This window comes from Periophthalmus magnuspinnatus, chromosome 10 (assembly GCF_009829125.3).
Source record: "Periophthalmus magnuspinnatus isolate fPerMag1 chromosome 10, fPerMag1.2.pri, whole genome shotgun sequence".
NCBI classification, from domain to species: domain Eukaryota; kingdom Metazoa; phylum Chordata; class Actinopteri; order Gobiiformes; family Gobiidae; genus Periophthalmus; species Periophthalmus magnuspinnatus.
In genome coordinates this window covers 25,692,776-25,720,612 of record NC_047135.1, presented here as the reverse complement: position 1 = coordinate 25,720,612, position 27,837 = coordinate 25,692,776, and the positions used below count along the sequence as shown (strand labels likewise).

Here is a 27,837-nt window from a genome sequence, read left to right as displayed (position 1 = left end):
TAGTGTGTTAGCTATGTCCATTTATATATACAGCCTATGGTTGAAATTAAATGGTTGAAATTTTTATTTTTGAAATAAAAATTGTATTAGTTGCCCAGACATGCTTGGTCATATTTATTTTGAACAATAACCAGCTTTAAACATGTTCCAATTTTGCAGTCTGTCTTTTTAATGATATCAATTATTTTAAAACGATTGATTTACTACTGATGGAAACAATATCCTGGAAAAGCCATTAAGTGTTTGAAGCTGAGAAGCGTTTAAACCCTCGTCTTTTCTGCAGGTGTGACAAAGCGTGGCAGAGTGCGTGAGCCTGTGACTGACGCTGGCTGTAAGGTGACACTGTGTTCTCAACGGGGAAGTCCATCTCTCCACCTGTCCCCAGAGACACCCTAGCCTCCACAAGAGCCAAGAAGAGCCATACACGACAGCAGTTAGACAGAGCATCCCAGAGGAGAGAGCAGCCACACTTCTGTCAGTGAGTAATTAACTGTGTTTATATAAAGGGAAGTGGCTGCTGTTAACACGTCTGATCGTCATATTGTGTTTTTTTTTGTTTTTCTTTTTGCAGACATTCATTTGGAAGAAAATGGTGAGTTTTGTTTGGGAAAATTGTGGGGGAATTTGCTTCATCTGTTACTGGGTTTCTGATGACATCACAACATTTGTTAGACCAATAACATTAAATACAGATGGGGGCAGCTAAAATTACTATTGTTAAAAGGCTGATTTTTGTTGTAATACAGTGAGCTTGGGTCTCATCACTAATACAATTTACTGGGATTTTCTTACTTTGTGGCATAAAGTAGTTTCAGTATCATCGTTTATTTATTTACTGTAGTGATATATATCGTGCTTCAAAATTTGTTATCGTGACAGACCTATGTGACTGTCACTATATTGAGGTCCAAGGTTTGCGCTCTGGTCTTAAGTGAGTGGTATGTTCTTCATAAGCGTGCAGCATAGATGTTTGACTATGCTTCAATAAATAGCCTTTCAATAAACAGTGACAGAAGTATATATGGTTTTTAAAAATCCTAAACCTTTAAAGCACCACAGTGTAACTTTTTAGCTAAAAAAAGACCAAAAAAAAAAGCATGCATTTTCATTTTCAATGGTTTTATTGCACAGAAAAACTTGCGTCCTTACTGCGAGTAGGCTTGTATGTCCATAAACCTGATGGTCTCCTCCTGCTTGTCTCCAAGGAAATGTTGTTCCTTTTGATATAATATCATAGCATAAAAAGTATCCATCTGCATAACACACCACATCCAGAAAGTTACAGTGTTGCTTTAATTATAATAATGATGCCACTGTCTCTCAAGATATTTGGTTGTACTGTGATACTGATGTAGTCACAGCTGTCCTGGGGCAGATGGCTACCAGTCACTGTCGGTTCGTAATGTAGTAATACAGTCACTTTTCCACAAATATACTTTTTGGATGTTTAAAAAAATACCCTTTCTTATAACAAGCTGTGCTAATCCGGTCGTGCCACCTGGTGATATTCTGCCAGTGTGGGACCATATCCTGATTGTTTAATGAAGTGTACGATTAAACTGAAAAGGTCAGTGCTTCTACAAGCTTCAACCACATCTGTGCAGATCATACATGACTACTTTTAGACAATTACAAACTCGTGTGTCTCACATTTGCATACAAGAATCAACATCTGTTCATATATTTAGATATGCTCTCAACACATCATCCATTCTTTTGTTTTTTGTCTGTGCCTTTGTGCCTGCTGTGGAGGGCTGCAGTGACTCACCCAGGGGACTTCGTTGAAAATGTTTTCACTCATTAGAAAAACATTAGTGCCGCGCGTGTAGTATTCACACTGGCACCAAAAGGAGACAGCGCCACTTCATTTGATATCATTGATTTGATTTGGTCTTCAGACTGTCTGATGAGGAGATGTGGATTTCAGTCCTACTCCGTTTCATGGTAACAGAGGTCTAATTTGAACCCTATTATATTACGTGTTCAGAAACTGCAGATATGGGAGCCAGTTGTCACCTCAAACGGTTACACTTTCATGCCCATGAGGAGTTTAATGAGAAAATACTGCCAGGAGACACTTGCAATACAATAAAAACAGTAATGGCATTTCCTTAAAAAGCGTTTGTGGGATCCTGGATAATACCAACACCTTTTCCGGGATCAGACATATTAGGACCTTGCATAATTGCACGCAGTCCCAAACCCTGAGTCCAATTAAATGTGTTAAAATAAGTGTTAGGTGTGCACTCGTATTAGAGCAGTCTAACTTTAGGACAAATGCTAATTTTATATTTCACCATTTACTGTGATGTACTTTATTGGGTTATTATTGGCTAACATTTCTTAAAATTGTTTTTCATTAAGCTCACTTTGCTGTCTAATTTGGAGGTTCGTGGTGTGACTTTTTGTGCAGTACTATATCATCTACATCAAACAGATCAAATCCACTTCTTTCGCCTATATCAAGTTGTGTACATTTGATATTTTGTTTTTGCCAACCAAGACTGGTTCATAGGCTGTGGCCCACAGGTGTACACTAAATATTTTATGTGCCTATCAACAAGATCTCTGCCTATAATAAAAAGCCTTATTCTTAGCGGACCATTTTATGTACACACACGCACACACACTTGTTACATGCTTTGTGGGGGTACTGGACTTCCATTCATTTTCGGGAGACTGATCAAACCACTATTACTGCTTTACTACTAGTATTTATCCAACTCCTAACCTTAACCTCAGTGAATCCATAACTTTACTTAAAACTATCATGTTGTTTATCTAAACCAGATTTTTGATCCCCTATAAAGCAAAATGTCCATGTATATACTATACAGACATTAGTCCAATGAGGTTCATTGGGTCTTCCGATAATTTACTTTAATAGATTCTTTTTCAGACCAAGGTCTAGTTTGTTGTCTATATTGTGCTATAATATAAACACACCAGTAGACAGTGCAAATATCATTAGAACAGGGGACAACAAACATTGCCGCTGGATTAAGGAGGCAAATGAAACCAGAAACAAGCTCACAGGGCTTTAAACCAGGACAAAGGGGCTTTTATACGCTCACACGCCTGGGATACTGTCCTGAAGAAGTTGGGCTGCAGATGGCGCTGTCATCCTGTCTCCACCTGTAGGAAGACAGTGCCAAAACGTGTTTAAGTCAGCTGATTGGACACCTCACAGCAACATCACATGACCACTCTGAGCAAGACTGCTAGTGAGTAGTCGAAACTGTCAGGTATGAAAACAAACTAAACCTTGATCTGGACAAAGAATCTATTAAAATATACTGGCATTAGTCCCCAGTATGTGATGAATGTCTGCCTACACACAGACACACATATATTTATCAATTATTTAAAACAAAAAATGTGTATGTATTTTTATATGTGCACATCAATTGTACACATGTAATATTTAATAAATGGAAAAAATCATTATTCATTATTAATTTTAGAAAGTGTGCCAACAAAAATTTAAATGATCTGAAAATTAGCTACCATTCTTTTAAATGCCAGAACTGCTAACACAGAACACAACATGACCCTAAAAAAATTTCTCTATTCCAATTCATCTAATAACAAGTATGAAACTTTAACTTGGCACCTGACTGACACTGCATTCCCACCATCACACTGGGGGTTATTCTTGAGAGTACGCCTCGCCACAATGCCAGGAAATTGTGGATGAGTAAACAGACCCATCTCAATCTAACAGAAAACAATACAAAACCCAGAAAGTACTCTGTCCCCTACTAGCTCAGCCTTATTACTTTCACTTGAGCACATTTTACCTGGAGAACAATTCCAGCTGCTTCCTGTCCCACTTGTTTAAATTGCCTGTGACAACGACAGTGGATAGACTTGATTTAGTATACTCTTGGAAGTACCCACACACAGTCGGGGTTAGATCCTAATGTCCTTTGTTAATATCTCTAAAACTGCAGCAGCCATTTCAGACAGCAATATTCCATATGCAGATTTTTTTATGAGAGCGAATTAACTGTATATGTTTTATTCTTTTGTGCAAATAATATAGTTGGTAGTATATTGGCTGTACCTTTCATTTGATTAGAGCAAATGAAAGGTAATATTTTACTAGTTCGAAGTTCTACAATCCTTCGTCTCAATTCCTATGCTAAAAATCAGACCAGAGCAGAGTTTTGCCATCATCCTAATGCTAACGACAACTAGCATGTTAACGTGCGCCTAGTAGACCATAAAACAGACAGTACACAGTGGACTTATTTTGACCTCAAGAACTGCTTATACAATACATCTGTACTGGGGCAATACATGTTCTCAGACACCTCCTATTTAGAGCAAATGAAAGATAATATGTAACTAGTTCGAAGATCTACAATCCTTTGTCTCAATTCCTATTCTTAAACTCAGGTCAGAGCAGACTTTTGCCATTTCTATAATGCTAATAACATCTAGCTTGTTAACGTGCACAGTTTATAATTACATACAGACAGTACACAGTGGACTTATTTTGTCATCAAGAGCTGCTTATACAATATAGCTGTTCTGGGGCATGACACATCCTGAGACTTAGTAAATGCTCTAAACCAGGGGTGTTCATTACGTCGATCGCGATCTACCAGTCGATCGAAGGCATTTTGGGTAGATCGCGTCCCGTCATCCATCCAGTCACATGACTAATATACAGGACAACCAGTCAGATTACACCTGACCCTAGGTCACATCATGGGCGCTGCACACGCATAAACAAGCGCGAGTTAGTTTAACCCTATAGCGTCGGATCCTATCGTCGCCGATAGAGCGGGTTGCGGACTTTCCAGCAGCGTAATGGGCTCGACACACGGGGAGCGACGTCGCTCGCTCTCCATTTATTTTCAATGGTCTCTGTGAGACACTGCGAAAATCGCTCGTGTCTCTCACCTCCGCGACAAGCGAAAGTCGTGCACGTGAAAACCTCGCGCTCGTGCATGTCGACGTGCACACGCGGGCCTGCGACGAGACTAATGAAAGTAGAAAAATGTTCTACTTTTATCGCTGTCGCCTGCACAACAGCCAATCAGCGAGAGTTTGATTGACGAGCCAATGCACTGTCCACTTCAGAAACATCGTGGAGGAGAAAATTATACTCACGGTGTCGGATTTCCAAATTCTTTTTGACATATCTCAAAGAGACAACTGAGATATATCAAAAAAGCAGCTGCCTGGGAACTCGTTGGTGCCAGGATGAATATGAGTGGTAAGTTAACATGCGCAAATTTGTTAATTCAGATAAATTTATACAGGGTAATAACCAAATGTATTAAAGACTGATTCAACATTAAAAAAATATATATTTATTTAAGGTTTTTACATTAAACAGAATTAGCTGCAGAAGAGGGTGGACCCAGGATCGCTTTTTTTTGGTTTTGTAGAGTGCAACCAATTGTAATATTTTAGTCAAATAAAGCGAAACTTTACGAGATTTACGAGATTTTAAAGCCTATGCGATGAGTGTCGCTGCACACTGTCGTTAGTCGCTCCCCCTGTGTCGAGCCCATTACTCCGCGCCCAGTCGTGCTCTCGTGTAAATTCAAACGGCGTCTCAAAGCGGAGATATGGGGCTATCTAAATATTTGACCGTCATTACGGTAATCTGCCTCTGTTGTGTCGAAGGTGACGAATGAGAGCGCGGGGCTGCGGGGATTTTCCCAGTCATTTATTCGACGCGTAAAATAAAAAATACGGATGGATGTGTAAAATAGAAGTAGTTGTGTGAAAAAATGCAGTAAATTCTGATACTTCGTTTAACATGATTTTTATGGCTATAAAAAAAAGACAAAACCGTAATCAACATGATTAGCTCTGTTATCGCTTTCAAACAAAAATTGCAATTTTCCTCCTGGCTGTCAGAAGCTACTGCCCGAACTATGCATCCCTCACTGATTCCATTCAGTGCAAGTCATCAGAGCAGTAATCATCATTCAAGTAATTATGAACATGTAAGAAGTTCAGTTGTGTTGTGCAGTATTATCTCATGACGTTGTGCAAGGTACATCAAAATGCACTGTACATGTAAGAATTCATAATACATTTACAAATAAATATATGTTTAACATTTTTGTATTAGGTGGTAGATCTTTCAGTCATGATCGTTTTAAAAGTAGCTCACATACTGAAAAAGTCTGAGCACCCCTGCTCTAAACTCTTATATAATGCTTTATCACCTTCAAGGCACTGAAAGCACTTTAATAAACAAACCACTCATCCATTCACACACCTGTGTACGCAGACACTAGGGGCAAGAGGGGTTATGTGTCTTGACGAAGGACACGACAACAGCATTCATCTGTGGGGGCTAGAATCGTGCTGCCAACCTGTAGGTCAGTGGATCTGCCTGCTCAACCAATGATGTTTATGTCAAGGGCTAGATTCGAACTGGCAATCTTTGGATCACCTTTTTTATGATACAAACTTATTTCACTGCATCACACATAGCACACACCCAGTTAATATGTATAAGATCCGAGATGCAGTGCTTGACATTGTTATATTGTACAATTAAAAATCAATACAAAACTAATGATGTGATATTGCTTTGTCACTGCAGGCTTACCGAGGCAGCGTGAAACCCTACGTCAACTTCAACGCAAAGCATGATGCTGAAATCCTGAAAAAGGCCATGAAAGGAATCGGTCAGTGAGGAGTGATGACCTTTGCTCACTCAACAAAATGAATGACTATACCTATACAAATCATAATTCAAATTGTTGGCAACTTCTTGAATACTTACCCATATCCTTTTTGCCTTGTTTTTCACTTTTTTAATTTAGTTTGACTAACACACGTTCCTTTAGGATAGCTTTTTGACATGCTGGGGAAATCACTTGGCATTTCCTGCAGCCTAATTAAAACAAAACATCCACCAACATTTGATTCTAAAGTGTCAGAAGAAAACTGTCTACAAGTCCTGAAGCCTTATATACTTGTAATGTATAATGTAACGTCATTTTGCTAAAAGCTACCTTTTATTTAATGTGTTTTTGGACAGAACTAGTAACTGTTTTGCAAAACAGAGTCAGCGGATAGGTGCCTTGAGCAAAAACATAACTTTAATCTCCTAACATTTGACACTCTGCTTTATGTATGTGTTTGTGTAGGGACTTTTGCCACTTTGAGAACAACCCTTATAAATACTTAATCTACTATCTACTTTCTCCACAGCAAATGAAAACAAACCTTATATTTGACTAGATATTTCTAATTAGCTTCTTCTAATTATTGCTAATCCCTATCTTGTATGGCATATCCTTTGGCAGTACAATTATAAATCTTGTCATGTCATGGACAAAAGGAGAGCTTGTTGTAGATTGTGACTTCATGGTAGAATGGTGTAAACTGTATACAGATAGAGGTCAACCTGCCATGCGAAACTCGAGCAGACAGTTCATTACCATAATGCTACTCTGACGTGTATTCTTAGCCTTTGCTCTAGCCTAAATGCAACCCAAAACCTCAAAAACAAGACTGAAAGGAGCACTGGGTCTTTACAACACTTGTGTTAAGTGCACAACACCAAAGGTATTTAACAATGAAAGCGATAATTTGGCAGTAACTTGGTAAGTCGAGAAGATGTCTAAAGCGTGCTAATTGGGATTTTTAAAAAACTGTTATATCGTTCAGTTTGTCGAATGTCTCTTCCAACTCTTTACCCCCATAGGGCTGCAATATGAATCGAAATGGAATCAAAATTACAATTTGACTGGAGGCAATTTGCAAATGGCAAAGCCTGCAATTTTTTAAGTTCCCTTTGTCTCAATTCCTATACTAAAAGTCATATCATCACCGTAATGCTAACAACAACCAGCATGCTACTGTACTGATTTTCGAACAATAAAACAGACAGTACAAGGTGCACTTATTTTGACTGCAAGAACTGCTTATACAATATATCTGTACTGGGGCAAGACATATTCTCAGTGATCTCCTAATTAGAGCAAATGAAAAATAATATTTAACTAGTTTGAAGTTCTTCTTTCCTTTTGTCTCAATTTGCCATCATGATAATGCTAATAACAATTAGCATGCTAAGGTGCACTTCGTAATTATCGGACAATAAAACTGTTTATAATTATATATAGACAGTATACAGTATGCTTGTTTTGACATCAAGAGCTGCTTTTACAATATATCTGCACTGGGGCGAGACCTAGTAAATGCTCCAGATGCCAACCTTGGTAAATGGTCACATTTTTACATCGCCCTTTTCCAACTTCAAAGCACTCAAAGTGTTTTACTTAAGTAACCACTCACCCATTCACACACATATTCGTACACATGTTATCGTATTACACATTATTATCTGCATAAAACTGCTAACCCTGTTCTTAGATGTATACAAACATGTTCTAAAATATGATGTTCATGTACATATTTATTTTTGTCAGTTCTTCTGGATGCATTTAAAATGTGAACCTTGAACAGAATACTATTTTTAAAATATAAATTGTGGGTCTAATCGCAATCTCAATGCTTTTTAGATAGTTAGATATTTTTTCCAAGTTGTTCAACCAACATTCAACACTGCTTGCAATCCTGACTAATGAAGCAAGTTGAAAAAACATGCCTAAAAACAGACTAACAATCTTCTTGAATTAGGAACAATTTGTCCCCTCACCCCATGTTGCTCAAATTTGCAACATAACTGGAGCTGACCATCCACTGTAAAAAATCATAATCATGAGCCTGTATTTTTGCACATTTTAGGATTTAGATAAATCTTGCAAATGGTCAGTTCCCAATTGACTGGAAAAATAAACAATATAACAAGAAAAAACAGGAATAAGCACATTGAAATTCATGAAGTAAAATGAGCAGATGCAGGGAATAATGAAGGCAGTAAAAGGCGTAGTAAAAATTATATATTCCATAGACTAGAACATTGTCTGTTACTGCATTACTGTACATCAGCTGTCCAAGCAGGCTCTATAATCATAGATGCTAATTTGCATTTCTACCACATAGCTCTTGTTTATTTCTATTAAAGCCATTCTCTCTTGCGGTTTATCTGACTCAAACGCATTGATTATTAGTTTATTGGCTCCAAGTCCATTACAAAGCCTCATCTTTGGCTTAAGGGGTTGACATTTCATTAAAGCGAGCAGATAATTTATTGGCCAGCAGCCCTTTCGATTTTTCCAGCTTCTGTACAGGGGGTGTTAGCCGTGCGTGGGCTATAATGCTAACATATGGTGGTGCTTTGTGCTTGTTTGAATTCAGGCACAGATGAAGATGCCATCCTGATGCTGCTGACAGCACGCAGTAATGATCAGCGCCAGCAAATTAAGGCAGCCTACAAAAAGGCATATGGAAAGGTAAGCACATCCCCCGGGAGTGTGGAGGAATTGTCATGATTAAGCCAACCATGTGTGCCTCTGACATAGACTGTATAAAGAAGTGGACTAAGGGAGTGTGACGTCGCCCATAGCGTTCGGCTCCAGTCAAATAAAGCTCATCGAAAGCTAGCAGTAATAGGAGTGAATTTGGAGCCAAGTTCCATATTTAGAAATCAGCGCTTAGTAACACTGTCAATCAAACCTGTTGCTAACGCTATCAGGAGTGACCTCAGGGAAAGAAGCCACCTGATTTGTTTGTTATTGTTGGTCATATCTTGATTTATGGACACAATACCGAAATAAAAATACAAGGATCAAATAAAGTGGGTTAATACAAACATTTTAAGACCAAATGACAAGCCAGACAGCAGTAGTTGAGGAGAGAGGGGCGACAGTTTTTCAGAACAAAGTAAGCTGAAGCCAACAGAGCCAAAAGCGTGCCCATGCTCACTTCCTATTTGAAATGCGGTAGCTAGCAGGTTAGCTATGTCCATTTGTATACACAGTCTAGAGGTTCTGAGCATTTGTACCATTTACCTAATATCGCACCACTATCTCTTTCCATTTCAGACAGTTCTATCCTGTCCAAAAACATTTAGACAAGACCAGTACAAAAATAACACCAGCCAGGATGCACAATCTAATTAGCATATACATGTCTATTTTAACACATTACTGGTGTTGGAGCATGCAACAAAGGGTTTGGAATAGTTCATTATTGGGGACAGATTGAAGGTTGCCTGACAAGTCCAGAATGATCTCTCTCTGTATTGTCTGTGTAATCCCTCAGTCGTCCAGGTCTGATCCATTGTAAAAGCCAGAGTTAAATCTGTCAGTTGGACAAAGCATTGTAGGACCAGAACTGAAGAAGCGGTTTGGAGGAATGTGTAAGGAATAGTTACGCTTTTCCTTCTAGGTTCAGATTCAGTGTTGTCCTGTTTTTTAGCTCTCTTAGCACCACTTGAGCTCTGGGTTGTAGAGTATGAATATCTCAGAGTTTATGCTGCAGCCGGTATTGGTCAGTGTGTGTGGGTTTCCTGAAGACTTCTACCTGGAGTCCCCGGTCCTCTCCTATAGTCACTGCACAACCTTAAGAAGGCCAGTTTGTTCTCCTTGGCTTTTTCCCATATGAACTTGATGTTTGGATCCATGTTTCAGTGTAGCTAGCTGGTCCTTTCAGATAGATATAAGGCAATGTCCTCAAGGAATCTGTCCAGAACTGAAGAAACGGCTTGGATGAGCAAAAAAACCTTTTTCACTCATACAACGTTTTGTCCAGTTGACAGATTTAACTTTGGCTTTTACTTTCTCTCTGTATTTTATACACAGAGCGATATCAGGCTAGTTCTTCCTCCCTCCGTTGTGCCTTCAGCCAGAACCAAACATGCTCCTCCAGTCAGATTTGTTTATTTCAGTGACGCATGTGAAACAAAGGAGCTCATTGTTTAGCCATCACTTTGAACAAAATCATATTAAAAGTGTTTAGTGCTTTTTCAGTAATTCTGCAGAAATCTGTCATATTTTTCAGTAAACAGGGTGACCAGAGTCACATATTTACAGGAAGGACAGGAAGTCTGGAGGTTATAGGGGTTTTGTTGAATATTAAGGCAATTTTAGCTTAGTTTCCAACTGATTTTAGCCACAGAACTTGCCAATTCCATAGGAGTTGCCAATTCAAAAGGTGCTAAAGACGTTGAGATATATATATATGGCTTTCAAATCCATCACCTGTAATAAAACAAAGGGCAAAGTGAAAGAGTGAAACCAACGGTTTCAAAGTAGAGGCTGAAGTCTGCATGTATACGACATCCCCATAATCCAGTACGGAGAAGAAGGTTGCTTGCACTATTACTTTTCTGTAATCTATTGGGATACAATATTTGTTTCTGTAATAAAATGTAATAAAATGATAATTTAGATTACATAATTTGGAGATAACTTTTTTAAAGGCTAAGTTTTCATCAAGCCAAAATCCAAGATATATCTTAAGTGTGGACTCTTCCAACAGATGTACCATTTAGCATATAAAGATTTATAGCTAACACATTACTTAAATGTTTTATAGAAAAAAATCATATACACAAATAAAATAACATTTCCTGGTCTGAATGGGCTTACCCAGTGCTCATATTTCAAACCCTGATTGATTCAACTTGCGTTTTGAATCAGAACTTTGTATAATGTAAATATGTCGTCGCATTCAGTAATTCTAATTTTCCCTGAATGAATATTTGTGTGGATGGTGAGCTTCTTCCCTGCCCTCGCTCATCCCTTCTGTCAGTTTATTTTATGACCACCTGTGGATTGAAAGCACCAAGTTAATTTGCTCTCTGCTGAGGTTATTGAAAAGCGCTGGGCCAAACGTAATTGTCGCCAGAAGAATAAATAGATGAGGTGGCATGAGGAGAGAAAGGACATCAGAGAATCACAAAGCAGCTCCTGAAATATCTTTGAATAATACAGGGCTTCAAGGAACATAACATTCACAATATATATGTATGTTGTTTTATACTGAGATACATTTTTTGAAACTAGTGCAGAAGGTGTCAGTCTAAAGGACAAAAACAAGTGTAGTATTTTAATTCAATCAATTTAAAAAAGCTGTACAGCCTTTGTTATTTAAAGCCCCATATGTAACCTTTTAGCCAAAATAGACTACAATGAAAGCTTTTTTTTTTTTTTTTCATAATAATTATTATGGCACTGAAAAGCGTGTGTCCTTACTGAGCGGCATTGCATCTCCTCCTGCTTTTTTCTATGGAAATATTGTTCCTTTCCTATGCTCTTTCACAGTATTGCATAAAACACATTTATCTCCGTAGAGCACATTCTGTTGTATGGTTTTAACTTTGTTTCCAGGCAGCAGTACATTGGCCATGCTGTTTGCAGTGGTCCAAAGTTATTCCTCAATTACCTTATGCATTATTAGCATCCTATTCACCAAGATCAGTTTATAAGCACTTTTCACAACTGTAACTGCTAACACACAGTTTCTGATCATCAAAAAAATAAAATGCTTTATCATTAGACGCAGACAGGTTTATTTTAATCTCAAGAGCTGATTATACAATATATCTGCATGAGAGCAAAGCAGGTTTTGCTTAAATAAATGATCAAAAAATGGGTACAGTCACTTTAAACCATTGCTCAATGCTAATGTGATGTATTGTCACTTACCTTGTGACTACAGGATCTGGTGAGTGCTCTCAAATCTGAACTGGGGGGTCTCTTTGAGGATCTTATAGTGGCATTGATGAGCCCACCCACCCTTTACGACGCCACCCTGCTGCACAAGGCCCTCAAGGTAAAAAACAAACAAACAAACTTTCGGGACAATGTTTGACAGCAACTCCATCAATGTAAATTCAAATCTTTTCAGAGCAGACAAATATTCGGAACTGTAAATGCCTTTTCCAATTGGACTGTGTCTTTTTGACTATTCATGCAAGAGCAGACACAGCCGTTCATTTGATTCACAAAGTCTAATTGTTTGTATTGTTACAGATGTGTTCAGGGCTGTTGTTATGACAGCAGTTACAAAAACCTTTGGCTTCAAGTCCCGTAAATGTTTAGTGGAAATTAGATTTTTCTAGGTACAAGATTGACTGTAGCTTTTAATAGGTCTGCGACATTAATCGCAGCCAAATCGAAATCAATTTGAATGGATATAAAAAAAAAATATTGTGGCACAATTTCCTTCACAAACATCAAAATATCCTGTGTTATTCTACATAAAGACTGCTAGACTGCTCCCTGTAGTTTACATCTGTACCATAGACTGTATAAAGAAGTGGACTAAGGGAGTGTGACGTCACCCATAGTGTTTGGTTCCACTCAAATGAAGCTCACCGAGGCTAGCAGTATCATAACAATCAAAGAGCCAATCCGGAGTAAAGCTGTTGAACTTTGAACAGAATCCTATTATTAAAACATAAATCACAACTCTAATCACAATTCTCATTGCTTTTCAATGTGAATGAATGTATGAACTTTTGCGATGCTAGTGCTACTTGCATATTATGAATCATTGGCATTTTCCTACAAGGCTAATTACTTCAGTTGAATAAAAGAAACTTACATGCACAGTTGGACCTTACTTGTGTGGTATCTTTCATTACATTCTGAATTACTTCCTTCTAATAAAGAGGTGAATATGGACATGGAAGGAGATTGCTGTGAGACCACATGATTCACCTGGATATTGTGTTTGTTTTCTCAGGGCGCTGGAACTAATGACGACGTGCTGATCGAAATCCTGGCCTCCAGAACTGGAGACGAAATCAAAGATATAATCAAAGTGTACAAGAAAGGTGACTTAGTAGAATGAGAAAAACTGATAAATAGTATGCTTGTGCTTTTCTATGGGCTGTTTGGTGTACGGCTGGTTAATAGACCTGTCACAATAACACATTTTGAAATGTGATATATTGCTGAACAAAATATAGATAATAATACTGAAACAACAATCCTAAAGCATGATTATCCCAAAAACACTATACTAAATGTAAAATATTGTTTAAAGAGTGTGTACTATACACAAATATAATATAAGAATATACAAAAACATGATACAAAACTGTTCACAAACCTTAAGGTTAAGGTACACTTTATTGTCCCTGTAGGGAAATTTGTTCTCTACATTTCACCTATTCTTCCATGCCGCTGAGGCACCTCATCAGGAGCAGTGATGGCCACAATGCCATGCCCGAGGACCCATTTCCATGATTTTCCACTCAATCCAATTCAATTTATTGTTGTAAAACCCCAAATCACAACAGCACCTGCCTCTTAGGGCTTAACAAGATCATTGATTTAACCAACAGAAAGTTAGAAAGTCAACAATGAAATCCCCTGTCCTTAGACCCGCCTTCTTGGCAAGGAAAAACAAAAAAAACAAAAACAATGGGGAAAAAGGAAAAACCTTGAGGAAAACCTCAGTGAATGATTGACCAACTTTTATAGAGGGGCTACAGATGTTTCCAGGACTAAACGCTCATTCATTTGCAGATAAAAATAAGATCTTGTTGCTGGCTCAGGACTATAATAGCTGACTACCTCAGAGCTAATTACCGCGATGCATGCTGACTGCATTGTAATAACACTCTGAAGTCCTTTTATGAACAGCAAAAGGAAGAGAGAAAAATAAAATTAAACTTATTATATGTTAAGTTCAGTGAGTATAGCATTTTGAAAACAATAAAAGGTAACATTGTTATCTAAATATGTTATGTGTTAGCAGTAACTACCCCATAGAATAAAATATCTACTCATAAAGGTCTTGTACTCTTGCGAGCATTTAGCCATGTTATAATGTTGTTACCTCATCAAAAACATACAGTTGTGTTTTGTTTCAGTCACACACGTTTGAGAAATCCTGTGTTATTTGTCTGTAGACAGACTAATAACCTGGCGCACTGAGAAGCGAAAACATTTCAAAGTGGCTAATAAAATAGCTGCAGCTTCAAATGTAGGCATATCCAGGGTTGAAATTATTATATAATGATTCTAGCTGTAAGTTGTATGGAGTTTACAGAGTGAAGCGCATCTTGTGTTACTACTTGATGACTTAACAAGATGGAACAGTGTTTTCAGTTTTAGAGAAGAATACATGTGTTAAATATTTGTGAATCAAACAAAACACACCTCCTGGACAACTCCAAGTATATATTTCATGACAATACAACCTTATAACAAATATCAAAAACTATCGTAACATAGGCCCTTTCAACAGTTTATATCTATAATCGAATGATTCATAGAAATTATTTATTAAACCTTCTTAAGCTAAAATATGATCATAGTACAGAAGATTATCAAAACGTTCCCGACTAGAAAAAAAAAAAAAGTACAAATATTGACTTCCAAAGTTGATTGTTCCATCTGTCCCTTGTAGAACAATAAGTCGATAGAGTAATTACCATGACAGGCCTGCTGGTTAATAACTGTCATGTATAAATATGACACCCCCTTCCTGCAGCGATAGCATAGTTAATATGCTATAGGTCTATGTATCTATGTGGAAATGACTGAAGCATATTGGAAGCATATTCCCACTGCAGCATTGGACTTTTTTACATGCCCTTCAGCCACAACATGGTCTGTTTGGATTTCCGGTCTGGTGTTCATTTTACAGAAGGTTGTGACTTTCAATGATGTCAGGGATTGCCTTCAGAATATTTTAGGGGTCTGCTATACAAGTGACAAGAAGTTCCTACAGCCTGGATCTTGTGAGCTATTGTTGCATGTATTGATACTTTGCAGTGGCATCACACTGGGAGGGAGGGGGGGGTTCTACATGCACATATATGGCAGAATGTTAAGCAGTTACCATGGTGACACATTAGCAAACACTGATAAAAAGTTTTTAGAAAACTCCAGAAAAAATACAAAATCTATTTAAATTACACAGTTTAGGAGTTTGTGATCATTAACAGCATGCTTGGTCCAATTATGCTTGCTAGCTTGTGTGAGAGGAACTTGTATGGCAGCACAAATCAGCTCTCCTGTTGTAGTTTCAATTAACCTAGGTCATTTTTTTATGTCAGATTGTGTTAAAATATTAAAGTATCTTGAGTAACAGACCTTCAGACTGAGCAGTGTTTACAGTTAGCTAGGGAATGTTGATAACATCAGTCGCAAAGTGTCAAATATATAAGTCTTCAATTAAACTGCACTTTAAAGATGCCCTATTCTAACACATAACACAAGTTATCTGGAATGTTCCACAGAATGGCTGGTACGTGCAGGGAATGTTACAAAGCAGTAGGACAGGTGACCTTGCTCACAGTAAGAATGGATGTTTTTGTGAGCAAGAAAAACATCATCAATTGAATGAAGAGCAATAAATGTAATGCCATATTGTGGAACATTCCAGGCCATGTGATAACAACTCCATGGAGACAAGCCGGTAACATCAAGTAGAAAAGTTAGAACATCTATACACAGTGACATTTTGAGCCTTAATCATTCATTTTTGCAATTAATTACTTGCTGTAGTGTAAATGTGCGAACTATCTCTGACGTAAAAAACAACAACACAAAAACACATTTCTCATTATATTTGTTAAAATTTGAAATGGGCCCATGCATCTGTTTTTTTAATGTCCCAAACAGAGCTGTAAAGTATTGGAAATCAAATACTAATCAATAAAACTAGTATCAAAACTAGAAACTTAGTATTAATACTGAAAGAAAGTCATATAAACTGGATAAAATTTGACCTTTTAAAATCACCTTGAGCTTTATCAGTACTAATTGCTTATTGCTTATTATACCATGTGGTAAAAACACATGGTATAATAAAGCAAGTACTATTATTTTGTGTTAAAAATTACAATTTCAATGTCTAAAAAAGATCTTTTAAAATGATCATTTAGGTATTGTAATGGAAATTAAAATATTGTGTCATTATTTTACCTTTTAGAAATCACATGGTCTTGTAACTAAAACTCATTTGGTTTGGTCGTCAAAGACAGTGTTAGAAAAACCTTTCTCATGTCAACCCTATTGTTCCCTTTTGGTGGCTAGACTTGTTAAGATGTGTTGTAATGCAAGTGAAAGTAGATGCAACCAGACCATACAGTTGGCTTTCAATCCTCCCTATTGACCCCCTGAGGGGACACAGCTCATGAATGTCTTCAGGAGCTGGTCTGACCACACCTCAGCAGAAGTACCACACTCCCTCCCCTGAAGTGTTCACATCTCATATTGTTTCTACTCCACATACTCCTTCACACCTTGTATTGTCTCTACTCCAAATGTTACCTTCTGAGGGGAACCGGCTCCTGAATGTCTCCAGGAGCTGGGCTGACCACCCCTCAATGGGAGTGTCACATGCTTACTTTGAAATGTCCTCTGGTCATCTTAAACTATATAAACTGGGTGCTTTCCAGCATTTGGGGTCTGACATAAGGGGGAGATGCTGTCGGACCTATTTCTTGCAAGAAATAAACTCTTCGTCTTTGCTTCAACATTCACCAGAGCCTGCAAAAGGAGTCTTATTTCCATGACAGTATCAAAATTGGTACCAAGTCTATTCTTAAAGCAGACCTATTATGCAGAATCGACTTTTCAGAGCTTTTAACCATGCTGTAGTTGTTTCCCTTACTCATTTGCACTCACAGAGCTGTTTTTGGAGTGATTTGTTCTTGTTTGAGCAATCTTTAATTGATTATTTTCACGACTCCATATTGCCGATCACCATCACCAGCATACTCTTCTGCTCTGCTTCTTACTTTCTTCTCCAATTTTATTTTCTTAATTGGTGATATGTGTAGGATTCAGCAGCATCATGCAGTCATTTTGGTACAAATAAAAAAAAAAATCCGCTACTTGCGGTCATTTTAGATGAATATTAAATTAAATTAATTAAAGATTTAAAATGACTGCTGCCCCCGCGACCCGGCCCCGGATAAGCGGAAGAAAATGGGATTGATGGATGGAAAGATTTAAAATGTGTAAAATTATAATGTAATGATCCATGGGTTTGTAGATTATAACAATATAGCAGGCAATGTGTTCTTTAAGCATCAAAATTGAGTTTGACATTTCAGTATTGTGACAACAGTGGTCCCAAATATTGCATGGTTTGGTTTCTCATGTGTACATAGCTATACATGCACTTATTACACCTCTGTTTGTCTCATGTGACCTGTGGCATGAGTGTTATTGCAGAAATCTCTATTGTGTCAGCTCTAAATTGAACCACTTCACAATGAAAGACTGGGGGCAAAGAAGCACATTTATTTAATCTTCCCCAAAGAGAAGGCCGCTCTGTCCTTTAGCTCACTAATCAAATCTCCCCTGACAAAGACCTTACAGCTAAAACAATATACGCACATTAGCGCTCTCTACACATAATAAGCGGCAAGTGTAAACAACCACGTGATGCTCCTCTTCTCTTTCTGTCCCCCCAGAGTTCAGTAACAAACTGGAGAAAGATATCTGCGGTGACACATCGGGACACTACCAGAAGCTCCTGGTGATCCTGCTCCAGGTACACGGGGGACTTATGTTTCCCTTTCCAGATAATGAGAGCCTCGGTGAATCCATTACGAAGTCATGAGAGGTTTAGGTGTTTGCTGGGGCCAGAGAGGCGACCACAGTCTTTCACGTAGTCCGTAAAGAAATATAATCACACTGATGTATTCTTCAGGGGTGAAAGAGTTAAGCGTCCTCTGAGTTCACAGTTTCCATCCAGACTAACCTACTTTTGCTCTGTTTGTCCTCCTGTCTGTGCCTGCCTCACTGCCTGACGCCTCATTTGTGTGGGAGTGTAGGGAAGCAGGGAGGAGGATGTGGATGAAGGAAAGATTGAGAAAGATGCTAAGGTAAGTCAAAATGGTAACCCAGTTAAAACAGTACTACCGCAGCTTACAGTGTTGAGCATAAACATGCATTTTTCAGTGCAAAAATAATTATATATAGCATCTTTCATAACCCTACCAAGCTCTTGACAAATGTTCAAATGTTCATGCTTATTTACTTTCTATATGAGAAATCCAATAACAAATAATGTGCTTTCCCCTGTCCTGTGAAATAAGAGAATCCTTCTTGGAACAGAAATGGCAGGTTACGTACAATTTGCTTGCTGTTTACAGTAGTATCCCCTACCTAGGTCAAGTGAAAGATCAAGCCAATCAAACGCTGTGGTGAAGATGAGTCAGGAAGTCGATAGGGGTAGAATAACCCATAATGAGGCTCCCAGATAAACAAAAGCTGGCAGTTTCAAATTAAAACTCCTCCCTTTGGGGTTGGAACTTATATTTACTCACTGTTGTGTAACATCTGTCTCAATCTAGTACCATCAAATTGAAAATGACCTCTGGATGGGAGTCAAAATGTCTTGACTACTTCTGAAACCTTTTTTTTTTTTTACTTTGGACCTCTCCTGGACAAATTACAATGACTACTTAAATGAAGATTCTTTGTGACACAGCCCTCACCCATTATCTGTGTTTGGAATATTTTTTTTAGCAGCAGCCGTCAAGCCTGCCGCCACTTCACTATTACTTAAATAGCAAATCATCACCTCCAAATGTTCAACCAGAAGGTGGAGGAAAGAGTTCTCATGTGGGGCAGATCAAAACACCTTACTTTTAAAGTGGCAATAAATACTTTAGTGTTAATGACTCATGTGTTTGTTTGTTTTTTTTCAGCTTTGGTCAAGAACAGCCAGTGATGCCACAAATAGAATCACAGATGCAATTTATATATAGTGTTTTACAAACCTCATACACACTTACCAAGCCCATTAGTCTGTCACTCCTCAGACATCCTGCAGTGGTAAGATACTTCAAAAGCCACAGCTGCCCACACATTGAAGCAGGCAAGGTTAGAGGATTAATGTCTCCTGCAACTGAGATACTGGCACTAAGTGATTAAAACCCAATTCTATCTGTTGTGGTCTATTTTAAAGTATGGTAAAACAAACTGGTAGTCATTTATCGACTTTCTGTACCATGCATTGCAGCATCAACACTGTTTTAATGAAATAAGAGAGGCCTCAAGCTAGCTCACTGATCAATAAGGATTACATCAGATAATCTAGTATCACCAAATGTCAAGAATATTATGACTGTAAGATTCGTTTCTGCCTAAATTAAGATAAAGGTCACAAAAATCAATAGGAATGTTTGATAAATGAACCCCCACAAATAATTTCCAATGTGATTTAATAATGAATCATCCCCGCAATATTTTGTCAATTTGAAATCAGTAGAATTCTCATTTTTCTGACTTTTCTCTGGCCTTATAAAGACAGAAAAGTGGGAAAAACAAAAGTTCCTGTGCTTTGCTCTGTACACGCTCTTACATCACCACTGTCAGTGTTTGCTCCCAATAAGCCCTGTGTGCTAGTGTATGTGCACAGCTGCTCCACTGTCTCTCTGCTATTATAGGACTTGTACGCTGCCGGTGAGGGGAAGTTTGGCACAGATGAGGAAAAATTCATCAACATCCTTGGCAACCGCAGCACTGAGCATCTGCTAAAAGGTAACATGTCCTCTGCCATGATTGAACTTATAATTCCACCTAGCGCAGACGGGCTAATCCATGCATTATTGAGCAAAACAGATTAGTTTCAAGGACCTAGAACTGCCTAGCAAGATGTGGGAAGTAATTTGGTGACTGCTGGCAGAGTGATGGGGTCAACATGTTGCACCTGCTCTTTCCTGGGGGGTAGAAACGCGGCTGGATCTTAATGGCCGCCAAGCTGGAAGGTCTGGGTTCATACTGTGGTTGTCATGTCGATGGATGGCATAGATTTGGGACACAAGAGCAAAACAATGACATTCTGAAAGCATAGTGTGCAGAAAGCTCACCTGCCTCCATGGGACTCTCGGGTCAGACATGTTATGTATGTTGATACAGGTTGTCATGGGAACCATTCACAATGGCCATGACCTGGCTAGACACTATATTGTTTTTGATACACTACAGAAAGAGTCTAGCTTAGAGTCTAGTTTATTTTGTGGACACAGATAAAACCATTTGGATCACAAGACGAGACCAATACAATTATGAAAGGGAAAGAATACATACAGGATTACTAAACACAGTAAAACAGCAACCTATTCAGATTACCTATGTCAAATATACTAAAATACTGTAGTTTTCTGTGGCTAACTTTTTTCTAGTGAAGAGTCCACCACTTCTCCATATATACATTTCATTGCTTTTGCTGAATTGTTCCACAGTATAGCATCACACTTCTCTGTCTCCATGGAGACGAGCATGTGACACCACCAGGCCAAATCACAAGCCGGATTTATGGACAGGCAACCCCACTGTCAGTAAAAATGCATTGTCAAGATATTATTTAGCTATAAAAACATATTATTGGGGCCTGGGTACAAATCATCTTGGTGGGCCCGCAGTACATGTTGTCATATGAAAATGTCCATTATAGAGTTTGTAAAGGGCCTCTCCCTGCACTGGGCTCTGGGTGAACAGTACCCTTTAATCCCACAGTCCAACACCCCTAGGTAAAGGCAATGGAGATAAGTTTAATCACAGACTGGGTAGCATTCCAAGTGGACCAGCAGGTGGCGGACTCTCTACCATAAAAGTTGCATTGTGCAGTGCCTGGGATTATACTAAAATACTTGTTGTATGTTACTAGCCATTAATTCTAATCCAGTGTTGTAATAGATGACATTGTTGGAAGATTAATTTGCATAAAAACGTATAAAAACATATGGTGCAATTGCCAACTGTGCAAGAAATGTATTGTTTTTTTCATATTTAAATAAAAGCGATCTTGAACCATTATCTCTCCGACGAGGATATTTGAGTGACAAAAGAACAAGCGTTTTAGCAGTGAGCTCTGTTATGTCACCTTGTTGTCATTATATTTGTTTGTGCGTGTATTTCTTCAGTCTTTGCCGCCTACAAGAAGATTGCTGGCTGTGATATTGAGGAGAGCATCGAAGGCGAGACCACAGGGAATTTGGAGAATTTGCTCCTTGCTGTTGGTAAGACTTTCTATTTAAGACAGTCATTTCTGAGATGAGAGAAAACACCATTATCTCCCACTGTACAAGCTCTGTATCAGTTCAGCAGTATAGCATACGTTTTGTGCCAAGTATCTGCTGATAATATCCTCTTTCAATGGTTTCCCTTACAGTTAAATGCACCAAAAGTGTTCCAGCATTTTTTGCTGAAGCTCTGTACCACTCCATGAGGGTAGGTAAAGTGTTCGTGTTTCAAAGTATTAATTTCAGAAATACAGCTCCCATCTCCCATCTCAACATTCTGTTCCTTCAATGTAATTACAACTAAAAAATGTATTTCTAATTTGAAGACCTAAAAGATTTTCAAAGCTTTCCTAATCCCCTAATCCAATCACATCTCTAAGGATTTTCACAAGAGAGTGCATTACTGCTTAGGGGATTTTAAAGATTTTATGACATGATAAATAAGTCTCAACCAATGTGTGGGATAACTGGTCGATGTTTGGACGCATTCGTCAATAAAAAAGCAATTGGGTAGGACCGGAGCTGAAGACCTAGTGCCTACGGCTCATTTCCTTTAAAATTTATTTTTTAATGTGTATTTTTAGCGTGCAGGAACTGATGACGAAACCTTAATGCGGATAATGGTGTCTAGAAGTGAAGTGGACATGCTGGACATCAGGGCGGCATTCAAGAAGAAGTACGGAGCATCTCTGTATACCACTATCCAGGTACATAGAGTACTGCTGTAGTTTAAAGTGATTATGACAGGTCACTGCTCATTTTACTAAAACATTGTTAGCATCATTATATTTAACATTTTCCAAAAAAAATACAAATCTTGTTTAAGTATATGTTTGTTTACTTCCTGGCTGGACATGGGCAGTTTAGAAGTAATTCCAATTCTGTTACCTAGCAACATAATGTTAGCAAGGTCAAAACTTGACTAAATTATACAATTGCTATGATTAAACTAATAAAAATACATGACAACATCTTTATTTTGTTAAATCAAAGTTTAATCCATCAGAAAAATGTGATCCTTGTGCGTTAATTGTTCCTGCATTTTGGATAGAATTTTCAGTATTGATGAGACAGGTTGAGGTATTCCGTTTTAGAACTCACTTCTACTTCCTATATTTTTGTACTTTTCTTCTCAACTTTCATCCACAAAAACTAACAAAAAAGAAAAATACATACACAGCAAAACAGCAACCTTATTTAAAGCCTCTGGTTTAGACTATCTATGCCAAAAATACTAAAATACTATATTTTTCTGCAGTCACTTTTTTCTAGTGAAGAGTCCAACAAATCTCCATATAAATATTTACCACGTACTATCCTACCAAACCAAGTAATAGTTAAAAAAACATGAAAACCTGTCATGTGCACATGTCGCAGTGAGCAGTGATCTTTTGCACTGTGTATTTCCCAACAATCCAACCATTGACATTCACATTGGCGTGATATGTTGAGCCTGTTTATGCACTATTCATGAAAGTGTAGTGAAGGACTGGAGAATAATGATTTTCTTTAAATGCCTTGTTTATCGTAATGAGGCCGCTTTTCATCGGGGCCCGTGTGCCTATTCTTCTGAGGCCAGATGTTCCTAATGTGCAGAAATACATTACCAGGCATCAATAGCTCTTCCCAACAGCCATAATTCAACAGATAAACAAGAGCATTAAAAAGAACACGAGTAAATGAACTTGTGTGTGAAAGTGAAATACAATGACAGCTTATAGAACGTAACTGCACCTGGATGTCTGAAATAAATATTTGCAAAGTTGAAAATAGACATATCTGACAGTAGCTGGTGAAAGGATAAAAAGTGCTCTGATGGCACTGTTAATGCTATTTCATGACTGGCAACCAAGAATACATATTATATATTAGAGTTTTGTGTTGTATAATGTATTTTTCTTTTAGTACTTTAGGCAAGGAAATTCCATCACTGTCCAAAAATATTCATTTGTTGAATTGGTCACAGCTGGTGTATTTCTAAGCATTAAACAACTAAGAGCCATGGGTTATGCAGTTTAAATCACATTCTACATCTCTGCTGCCATCACTATATCAAAGGATAAACAAATGCTCTACTGTTCTGACTGTAGAATGTAGGGACTAGCTTTATGCAAAAAAAAAAAAAAAAAAAAGCAAAAATTTTAGACATTTACAGACAGGATACAGGCTTTTTTGGATTCACAGGTGAGACATTTATGTATGTGGCCATGGTATAAGCACATTAAATAACAGGAAGATCTGCTAAAGCAAGTCCAAATGCTGAAAGCACAGCTAAAGAAGGAGCAGGAGGAGAAGGAGCAGTATGGCCATAGTTGTGTTTATGTGGAAAATCTCCAGAAGCAGACACAACATCTCAAAGCGGAGAAGGCCACCGCTTTTAGCAGAGAGATAGAGGAAGCCAGGGCGGAGGTGCAGGAGGAGATCAAATGGCAGGCCACCGCCAATTCTTTCCTCCGAGGACAGCTCGACCAAGTCAACCGTAAGCCGAGGGACAAGTCCAGCATCTCCTGGATATCATCTCCAAGAAGGATCAGCTAGAGAAATAACTAAGAGACCAGATGACCGCTCTCACTCAGGACCTGGAAAAGGAGCAGGTGGAGAAGAAAGGCCTGGTGAGTCTGGTGGTCAAACTGCAGCCCTCCCTGAATGAGAAAGAACTGGCCTCTGCAGCAGCTCAGAGCATTCTAGAAACAGAAAAGCAGGAGCTGATGGCAGAAGTGCCCTAACCCAGGAAAAGAGAGTCGCTTCAAAGGCTCTCTGCCAGCTGGAGCTGCTGGAGTCCGTAAACAATGTCCTGAAGATGGAGGGGTCCACTTTACAATCTGTTCTCACAGAGGAGAGGAGCTCTATCAGAGAGCTCCAGGACAAACTTGACCTGCTAGAGAGAGAGAACTGGCTGCTGACTGCAGATGTGACCTGCCTAAAATCTTCCCTGACAGAGGAGCAGAAAAACCAGCCCACGCCAAACTTCAAACCCTGCAAGATGCAAAGATGGTCCTGGAGTCTACTGGGGCAGAGCTTAGGTCCACTCTCAGTGAGGAGAAATGCTCTGCTGAGGTCCTGCACTCCAGAGAGAAAGGGGCACATAATCCGAGAGCAGAAGGCAATGACACAAGCCTTAAACCGGAGTCTCCAAACTGAGAGACTCACATATAAGGCTGTGATCGAGAAGTGCCACGCTGCTTACGCCTCTGCTTTGGAACAAAGAGACCAGCTAACACAGAAAGTGCAGGACATCAGCCAGGAGGTGGAGAAGCTCAAGGTACAGCACAGAGATGAGCTGAGTGCTCTAGAGCGCACTGAGGAGCACAAGAGGAAAATTCAGGAGCTTTCAGAGGCTCTGACCTCCTCAGCCAAGACTAACTCTGCTCTGAAGAGACAGAACCAGGAGCTCGAGGAAACAGTCAACCGACTGAAGAGGAGGAGGTGGTTCTTCTGTGGTATGTAAACCACCTAAAGGATGGGGGAAATCTGAGAGCCTGGAGGAAACCAATTTAGTAATTCCTATCTGAGCTGACTGTTACATTTGAGAAATGTGCAAACTCTCACAGAAAGGCTGAAATGATGCCAGTTCTTTATTTTAAACACAACATAGTGTTGTAGTAGTCATGAGTAGTCAAAGAAAGCTGACTACTTATCTCACTAAAAAATAGTTATTGTCATTATATTTTATTCAAATATCTTTGCACGTTTCCTCTTTTTTACTTTGTGGTTAGACACAGGCTTGTGATTTATTTTTATTTATTTTTATAGTGGGCCTAAAACCTAAACTCTGCCCACAACCACATTTTAAATAACACTGTTAAATTGGGAAGTGCCTGGAGAACTAAAGCGGAAGGGGATGGGATCTGGAGGTATAAGAAACAGTGTGATTGATCGAACACATTTCAATCTCTTGCAACCCTTGCAACCAGGTATTTCTAATTAGAAACACCTGCCTTTAATTAGGCCAATAAAGTGTGATGTCACATAGCACTTGAAACTGGAGGCTGTGCAGGTGTTTATCAGAAATTTGCACTACAATTAAAAAAAGGAAAGAAAATTGCAATGAAAACACCATGTTCACAGTTTAGATGCAAAAAATATGATTTAGTTTTTAGTCTCGTTTAAAGTAACTCCAAATATTCTAGTATTCGTCACCACAGCTGTAAACTTGCTCCACTGTGTGATGTCAACGGGTGGTATTCTATGAAGTGCTCTGTTTTTTTAAAGTCCGCCCTCAATAATTTCTATGCTCACATTGCCTGCATTAAAATATGGCACTTTGAAGCTATTGTTTTTAGTCTTGTTTGAACTGCTACAGTACAGTCAGGTATTTGGCATTTTAATCTAAAATAATTACAAGTTATGAATAATGCATTTTGGACCTTTATACTGACATTAGACTGTCCCATTTTGCACTCCTGTTTTGAGTACAGGAGATATGAGCAAATGGCATTGGGACTGGTGAATCCTATCCCCATCCACTTCTTCTGTGGTACATAAACCAACACCTACAGTAGCTCAGCACACAACATAAAACACTGTTGGCAGAGCTATTGAAAAAAGCTATAAATAAATACCATATTTAAAAAAATGTATTTGTATACTACATTTTTTAAAATTTATTTTACTTGTCCTAACCTGCCAGTGACAAACCAATTTGCTTCTTCTGGCATATTTTGGCTTTATATGTATATATATATATAGTGTATTTATTTATTTACCTGTGTACTGCATGGCATGGTGCTCTATGACTCTAAAACTCCATAATGCACAGCTCCTTGTTGTTTATTTTCCTTTTCCTTGTTGTTTTTTTTTCTTATAGACAGTAAAAATGAATGTAATAATAAATGTTTCCCTAAACATCCACATTTTGATTATAAATTACATTTTTACTTTTATACCTTTTAACCAGCTTGCCTACATGTCTCAGTGCTGTAGCATCTGCTAAAGCAAGTAAATATGGGATTGAACCCTCCATAAACAAACACTGTCTTGTATTGTACAATAATGTGGTTTGTGCATGTTTTCATAGCTAACTACTCTTAACATTTAAATTAAGTGATTTGTACAATGTAAATTCAAACCTGCATAGCTGTAGTTGATCCCATACATAAAACACAGACATGGGAAGCCTCTCTATAATGCAAATATTGCTATTTACTTATAAACACCATTTTATCCCACAGTATAAAATACGTCTCCCTAATTATGTAAATGGCCTTACTGATTTTCTGCCATAATCACACACATTTTCTGTCCACACAGCATAAAAAACATATTTTGTTTTGACTTTTGCTTCTAGCTGCTTTTGATGAATTCCACTTGACAAAATGTAATTAATAATTAAACATCACATTAACTTTGACCTCATGCTCTTTTAATTATAAATCATGAGTTAGCCCAAGGACATGCAGAGACTTTTTTTCACTTTTATTTATTTTGAAACCAATTTGTGTTTATGTTCTTTTGTATTTGTAGGAGGACACGGCAGGCGATTACCAGAAGGCTCTGCTGTACCTGTGCGGGGGCCAGGATTAATGGGCAGCACTGAGCGATGACCCACCCGCACACTGCTCCCAGACAAAGCTGCTCCCAGATGAGGTTATCGATTTACAGTTGTTGATTCTTTATGACTTTAACATGTTATTGATTGAATTAGTGTGAATTACCATGGCTTGTCATTTTTGACTAATGGCATTATCTTAGCACAGTACAGTGGCCCATAAGAGACATCTACGTATTGATTTAAGTTGTACCACTGCTTTTGAATTTTATTTGTTCATATTGTATTTAATGGAAGCCCAAATCCATAAAAAGTTGGATTGGAAAGCGTTGTTAAAAGGTGCCTTAGTAACTTTTCTGTTTGTCTCCATGGATATGTTATTGCTAGAGTTTCCCACAGTATGGCATTAAACTTATCTTTCTCCATGGAGACAAGTGAAGTAACAGATAAGATCTATGGAGAGGTGAGTCTGCTCAGAGTAAGAGCACATGATTTTCGAGCTATTTTTAGC

At 38.3% G+C, this 27,837-nt stretch overlaps 1 protein-coding gene across 1 annotated transcript; it reads left to right on the top strand.

Moving 5' to 3' along the window:
* The first annotated feature begins 428 nt into the window (after positions 1 to 428).
* On the top strand, positions 429 to 27,837 carry anxa5a (annexin A5a). The gene is made up of 13 exons (XM_033974310.2): positions 429 to 478; positions 572 to 592; positions 6,578 to 6,662; positions 9,247 to 9,341; positions 12,553 to 12,666; positions 13,582 to 13,672; positions 18,278 to 18,357; positions 18,641 to 18,691; positions 20,261 to 20,354; positions 21,740 to 21,835; positions 21,988 to 22,046; positions 22,423 to 22,545; positions 27,302 to 27,837. The coding sequence occupies exons 2-13, from the start codon at positions 590 to 592 to the stop codon at positions 27,359 to 27,361; spliced, it is 951 nt and encodes a 316-aa protein (XP_033830201.2). The 5' UTR covers positions 429 to 478; positions 572 to 589; the 3' UTR covers positions 27,362 to 27,837.

What these genes read in the sequence shown, in the direction of transcription:
- anxa5a (XM_033974310.2), top strand. An exon ending in ACAAAAAGGCATATGGAAAG is followed by an intron (nt 9,342 to 12,552) that starts GTAAGCACATCC and finishes TTGTGACTACAG; the next exon opens with GATCTGGTGAGTGCTCTCAA. An exon ending in CTCTGTACCACTCCATGAGG is followed by an intron (nt 22,047 to 22,422) that starts GTAGGTAAAGTG and finishes GTGTATTTTTAG; the next exon opens with CGTGCAGGAACTGATGACGA.